This window comes from Primulina eburnea, unplaced genomic scaffold (genome assembly GCF_022965805.1).
Source record: "Primulina eburnea isolate SZY01 unplaced genomic scaffold, ASM2296580v1 ctg3_ERROPOS2889059, whole genome shotgun sequence".
NCBI lineage: Eukaryota > Viridiplantae > Streptophyta > Magnoliopsida > Lamiales > Gesneriaceae > Primulina > Primulina eburnea.
The window spans coordinates 465886-473424 of NW_027331215.1; the positions used below are offsets into that span (position 1 = coordinate 465886).

The following is a 7539-nucleotide window of genomic DNA, read 5'->3' on the forward strand; positions in this document are numbered from 1 at the left end:
ACCAAATTATTTTCAATCAATATTCGTGCTACTTAAATAGTCATAATATTTATTCAATTAAATAACGAACTTATATGACTCATTTGGGTATAATTTTGAAATAATCTACGTAAATCACAAGAAAATTCTTCCAAGTTTTTCATATAATAAATACATACATGGAAAATGTGTGCATGGATGACTTGTTCACATGATGTGAAATTATACACAAAATTTTAAAACGATTTGAGTAAAATTCTCGAATAATCTACAAAAATTATTTCCATGATGTTCACACACTAACTCGTAATAATCTACACGTGTCCGGCTACACTATCCTTATTTTCACCAACTTTACCCAACACTTCCTCCGGCGATCATTATATATACTCCCGTTTCCACCTTCAAAAATTAAATAAAAAAATCTCATATTTAGAGTTTCAAACCAAAAAATTATATCATAAACTGTCACAGGCCATTTTGATATCATTTTCAGTCTTGCGCTACATGGCAATCCGTGATATCAATGGAGCTGAGACCTCTGATGGTCGGAAAATGGATCTCCGGCGAGGAAAACTAGGAGCCCTCATGTACTCCGATCGATTTTTTGCTCAAGATCACGAGTTTAATATCCATTCTTCACGGCGGAGCAGTAATGTTTCCTCTTCGTTCCCGCCTTCCAACAATTCAACCATGTGTTATTCCGATCGAAACAGCGTTGATTCTTCTCCATGTACTGAGATGTCTCCGAGGAGCCAACCTTCGCCTTATGTGAAATCTCCCTGGACCCAGTACCAGTTTTCTGGAGAACAAGGAAAAAATGAGGTGGGCTCGTATGGACTTTTAGGAAGCCTTTACCGTGAAGAAGGTCATATTTATTCCCTGGCAGCTTCGGGGGATTTGCTGTACACGGGATCCCAAAGCAAGAACGTAAGGGTGTGGAAAGATTTTCAAGACTTTTCCGGGTTTAAATCCAGCAGTGGTTTGGTGAAAGCCATTGTCGTGTGTGGAGATAAGATTTTTACAGGGCATCAAGATGGGAAAATCCGGGTTTGGAGTTCTTTTGGGGATAAAAGGAGCACGCCTAAGCGGGTTGGTAATTTTCCGACTACCCGGGATTTGTTGAGGAAATCTATGAATCCGGGAAACTATGTCGAAGTGAGGAGAAATCGTACGGTTCCATGGATAAAACATTACGATACGGTGTCGTGCATGAGCGTTGATACCGATCAGGGCTTGTTGTATTCAGGTTCCTGGGATAGAACTTTCAAGGTGTGGAGAATCTCGGATTCTAAGTGCTTGGAATCTGTACACGCGCATGATGATGCTATCAATTCGGTGGAGATCGGGTTTTACGGCTTGTTTTTCACTGGTTCCGCCGACGGTAGTGTGAAGGTGTGGCGGAGGGAGTTGATGGGAAAGTACACGAAGCATGTCCTGGTGGAGACGTTGCTGAAGCAAGAACACGCGGTGACGTCGCTGGCGGTGAACCATGTCGCCGGGTCTGTGTACGCGGGGTCTTCCGACGGGCTGGTAAGATTTTGGGACCGGGGGAAGCGCTCCATGTCATTCAGCGGCGTTTTGAGGGGACACAAGATTGCGGTTCTGTGTTTGGCTATGGCGGGGAACTTGGTGCTGAGTGGATCGGCGGATAGCAACGTATGCGTGTGGCTAAGGGAAGTAGGTGGAGTTCACACGTGCATGGCGGTGTTGACGGGGCATGGTGGGCCTGTGAAGTGCCTTGCGGTGAAGAAGGACACGGCGGCTGCGGAGACATCGGCGGAGGACGAGGGTAAGCTGTGGATTGTGTATAGCGGGAGCTTAGACAAGAGTGTGAAGGTTTGGAGGGTTACCGAGCATGCCTCAGTTAGCTTGAAGGAACCACAAGAAGAATAAGGGAAGGGAGTCCAACCAACGCGCCGCCGTCAAAGCCGGTGCTGGAGATGTGTTTTCGAGTGGAAGGCAAGGCACGGAAGATTGGGTGGTGGCGGAGGTTTGAGCACTCGGGCTCACAATTAAATGAGGCAATAGAAGTTAATGGCCGTCCAACACGAACATGTTCAGAAATTGAATAGAACTTGAAAATCTTAAAATTCAAGTAAAAATTTGGAGGCCATTTGTTATTAAAAAAAATAAGAAAAAGAAAATATTTTAGAGCATGTTGGTTTAATTTTTAATTAGAAATTTTGAAAAATTAGGCGATGAATAATATAATATATATACATATATAATTATTTATTATTTCTATGAATATCTTATAAACATGTCCAACATATGCATGTGTGTTTAATGTTGCAATAATTTCCACCACAATTAGTAATTAGACTAACCATGTATGAAATTGAAAAATAAATAAAGGAACAGTTTAGTTAAAATCGGTTATTTGAATTTCGAATTTAATTAATGGATAGGCAAAAAAACTTGTGTGAGACGGTCTCACGAGTCGTATTTTGTGAGACAGAACTCTTATTTGGATCATTCATGAAAAAATATTACTTTTTATGCTAAGAGTATTATTTTTATTGTGAATATCAGTAGGGTTGATCCGTCTCACAGAAAAATATTCGTGAAACCGTCTCACTAGAGACCTAGTCTAATGGATATACATATGTTATATTAATTTCGCCATTTAATCAACAACTTTAGCTACTCCAATATTCCAATTCTTCCCAACAATATTACTAGATAATAAACAACATAAAATTACTTTTATGTCAAAAGTAATACTTTTTATTATAAATATAGACAAAGTTAATCCGTTTTACGAATAAAGATCCGTAAAATCGTCTTACCAAAGACATAATCTGTTCTTTTTTTGTACAACCAACATGCAATTTGTTCCTAATGTTCCAAGGCTTACTTTTCCGAATATGATTCTGTTGGTATATTCGAATGACTCTCAAGTTCTGGACCAATAACAGTTAGTCCAATGGTTGCGGGCTTGGGCCGTGAACAATCAGTTGGACAGTTGGTAGAGCCGTGGAGTCTGTATACTCAGGATAAAGACTGATATATATGGTTGGATCCCAACAGCAGAAACACAAGGGCTTTGAGATATATCGGGGAGGACTTTGCATATAGAAACGGAGGGGTTGGAGAAAAGTTTTGAGGGATCAATCTCAATTGTAATTTCAACTTAGTTTCTTGGGCGATGCACTTGTAAAACTCTCTGTTATTCTAATAAAGAAAGCTGCTCCTTTTTCTTGCCGTGGACGTAGGCTATCTAATAGCTGAACCACGTAATTCGATTGTCTTCTTTGCTGTGATTCTTTACTATCTTGATCAACTGTGATTGCGTGAATTGTATGCTGTGATCGTTGCTCAATAAAACTAACAATTGGCGCCGTCTGTGGGAAGCGAAGCCACGATCACCAAGAACATGGGTTCTATGAAACTTGATATCGAGAAGTTTTCAGGAAACAATGACTTCGGTCTTTGGAGAATCAAGATGAAAGCCATTCTAGTTCAGCAAGGATTGATAGACGCACTAAAAGGCGAATATGCAATACCAGGTGATTCGAAAGAAAAGGTACAAATCCTCGCCAAAGCCCAAAGTGCTATCATCTTGTGCCTTGGAGACAAACCGCTAAGGGAAGTGTCAAGAGAAGCCACGGCTGCCAGCATGTGGAATAAACTTGAAAACATGTACATGACTAAATCCTTGGCCAACCGCCTATACATGAAACATCGTTTATATGCATTCAAGATTGGGGATGAAAAAGGTGTATCGGCTCAGATTGATGAATTCATCAAAATATTGGATGATCTTGAGAATATAGATGTTAAGATGGAAGATGAGGATAAGGCTCTAATCTTGTTAAACTCTCTTCCAAGCTCATATGAAAATTTGCGGGATGCCATGCTATATGGCAGGGAAAATACTATATCTCTTGAAGAAGTCCAGGCGGCTGTACAAGCCAAGGAATTACAGAAGAAGACCCAATCAAATGGCAATACTCTAGGTGAAAGTCTTTCCATCCGAGGGAGAAATAATATGAGACCCTCAAAATCAAACAAAAATCGATCAAGATCCAAAATCAAAGCTAGATACAGATGTTTTCTATGCCACTAAGAAGGGCACTTTAAAAGAAACTGTCCTGATAGAAGAAATCATTCACAAGAAAGACCAAAGGACAATGCTGAAGCCGCTGTGGCATGTGATGGCTATGAGTCTGCTGAAGTACTCTCTATTACAGAACAAAGTATTTGCAACGATTGGATACTTGATTCGGGATGCTCATTTCATATGTGCCCTACCAGATCATGGTTTGAAACTTTAACAGAAGTAAAAGAAGGTTTGGTATTACTAGGAAATGATATATCATGCAAGGTGAGGGGCATTGGTGCCATAAGACTCAAGATGCATGATGGTATGGAAAGAATTCTAAGTGATGTAAGATATGTCCCCGATCTTAAAAGAAACCTGATTTCTCTAGGAACACTTGATTCAAGTGGATACACATATAAGGCAGAAGGTGGCATACTCAAGATACAAAAAGGGTCATTAGTGATTATGAAAGGACTCAAAAAGAACTCCCTGTACATACTTCAAGGATCTACAGCAGTAGGCATATCTGCTGTGACTCAAACCAAGAGGGATGTAACAAAACTCTGGCACCTCAGGCTAGGACACGTAAGTGAACAAGGACTAGCTCACCTTTCAAACCAAAATCTGTTGTGTGGAGACCAGGTTCACCACCTGCAACAATGTGAGTATTGCATCATTGGAAAAGCAAAAAGGGTAAAGTTCTCAAAAGGTACCCATACCACAACAAGACCATTTGAGTATGTACACTCCGATTTATGGGGGCCTTCGAGAACTCCAACACATGCTGGAGGAAGATACTTCATGTCAATAGTTGATGACTACTCAAGAAGAGTGTGGGTCTTTGTTCTGAAAACTAAAGATGAGGCATTCTCCAAGTTCAAAGACTGGCTCATTGTGACCGAAAAAAAACTTGAAAAGAAGCTAAAATACCTAAGGACGGACAATGGCTTGGAATACATGTCACAACAATTCAAGGAATTTTGCAGAATCAAGGGGATTACCAGACACATGACCGTAAGTGGCACCCCTCAACAAAATGGATTGGCAGAGAGAATGAATCGCACTCTCCTTGAAAGAGTTAGATGCATGATGTTAAACGCTGGTCTTCCAAAGACTTTTTGGGGAGAAGCCATAACCACCGCATCCTTTCTAATAAACAGATGTCCCAGCAGTGCAATCAATTTTAAAACTCCCATGGAATTATGGAATAACAAACCATCAAATTATTCTAAGCTGGGAGTCTTCGGGTGTCTAGCCTATGCTCATGTTAAACAAGATAAGTTAGAAGCAAGGGCTAGGAGGTGCATTTTTATAGGATACCCAGAAGGAGTAAAGGGTTACAAAGTCTGGAACCTAGAAAACAATGGTCCGAAGTGCTTCAATACCAGAGACATAACCTTTGATGAGTCCACAATGGGGTTCCAGCAGAATACAAAAGCTCCTAAAGAAAATAAATTGATCACTGATGATACACAAGTTGAGGTGGAGCACACAAAAGATATCTCAACAGCTGAGAATGAGATAAGCCATGAACCAACCACGGAACTAGAGGAACAAACTCATCAATCGGAACATGAGCTAAGATCCTACAAGTTGGCCAGGGATAGGCAAAGGAGGGAAATAAAACCTCCGGACAAGTTTGGACATGCTGATATGATCTACTATGCTCTGACAGTAGCAGAACAACTGGAGTATGATGAACCAAGTTCATACGAAGAAGCAGTGTCAGGAAAAGAAGGACATAAGTGGATCAAAGCAATGGATGAAGAGATGTCCTCTCTGTATAAAAACAAAACCTGGAAGCTTGTGAATAAACCTAAGAACCAAAGAGTGGTTGGGTGTAAATGGATATACAAAGTAAAGGAAGGAATGCCAGGGGAGGAAAAGAAAAGATACAAAGCACGGTTAGTAGCAAAAGGTTTCACACAACAACAAGGGATAGACTTCAATGAAATATTCTCTCCCGTGGTGAAACATTCCTCAATCAGAATGATCTTATCCTTGACAGTACAATTAAACCTTGAGCTTGAACAACTTGATGTGAAGACTGCCTTTCTTCATGGAAAACTTGAAGAAACAATCTATATGGACCAACCCAAGGGCTATGTCAATCCAAAAACCAATGGGATGGTATGTCAACTTGAAAAGTCTCTCTATGGACTTAAACAAAGTCCAAGGCAATGGTATAAAAGGTTTGATGAGTTCATGCTAAACAACAACTTCACATGGTGCAGCTATGACAACTGTGTGTACATCTACAAGCAAGAAAACAAGATCAGCACCTACCTTCTCTTGTACGTAGATGACATGCTAATTGCCAGCACAAGTAAGGACAACATGAAAGCCGTTAAACAACTCCTGAGCTCAGAATTTGATATGAAACAGCTAGGAGAGGCTAAAAGGATCCTAGGAATGGAAATCATAAGAGATAGGATCAAAAACAGGCTTTTCTTGTGCCAAAACTCATACATTTCTAAAGTACTTCGGCGATTTAACATGCATGAGTCTAAACCAGCTGCCATACCTATCCCTCAGCATCTTAAACTGACTCAAGAGCAGTCTCCTGCTACTGAAGAAGAGAAAGGAAACATGCTGCATATACCCTATGCTAGTGGAGTTGGGAGCGTAATGTATGGAATGGTTTGCACCAGGCCTGATTTAGCCTACAGCATGAGTGTTGTGTCACGGTACATGGCAAATCCGGGTGAAACTCATTGGCAAGCTCTCAAGGGGGTGTTGAAATACTTGAATGGTTCGGCAAAGATTGGATTATTGTTTGAGAAACAAAACAACCTGGAGGATCCTATAATTGGTTATGTTGATTCTGATTTTGCTGGGAACATAGATACAAGGAAATCCCTTTCAGGTTTTACATTTACAATGTATGGTACAGCTATAAGCTGGAAGGCTACATTACAGTCTGTAGTAGCCTTGTCAACCACAGAATCAGAGTACATAGCCCTCACAGAAGGGATTAAAGAGGCACTATGGTTGAAGGGAATGGCGTTGGAATTGGGCATACCTCAGGATAAGGTTGTGGTACATTGCGATAACCAAAGTGCCATACACCTTTCAAAGCACCAGGTCTACCATGAAAGATCAAAACATATAGATGTCAGGTTACATTTTGTCAAGGATGTGATATCAAAAGGGGAAGTTCAGGTGGATAAGATTGATACTTTAGACAATCCGGCTGATATGATGACCAAGCCACTGCCACAAGCCAAGTTCGTGCATTGCATGAACTTAGTCAGGGCAGTGAAATGGAACTGAACTAAGATCAAGAAGGGAGCAGCAAACTTTAGAGTCAAGGTGGAGAATTGTTGGTATATTCGAATGACTCTCAAGTTCTGGACCAATAACAGTTAGTCCAATGGTTGCGGGCTTGGGCCGTGAACAATCAGTTGGACAGTTGGTAGAGCCGTGGAGTCTGTATACTCAGGATAAAGACTGATATATATGGTTGGATCCCAACAGCAGAAACACAAGGGCTTGGAGATATATCGGGGAGG

General features: G+C 40.8%; 1 protein-coding gene across 1 annotated transcript; it reads left to right on the forward strand.

Annotated features, from left to right (window-relative positions):
- The first annotated feature begins 327 nt into the window (after positions 1-327).
- Positions 328-2138, forward strand: LOC140821070 (protein JINGUBANG-like). Its single transcript, XM_073181476.1, has one exon. It carries the CDS (start codon positions 487-489, stop codon positions 1873-1875), a length of 1389 nt encoding a protein of 462 aa, XP_073037577.1. The 5' UTR covers positions 328-486; the 3' UTR covers positions 1876-2138.
- Positions 2139-7539: the final 5401 nt, after the last annotated feature.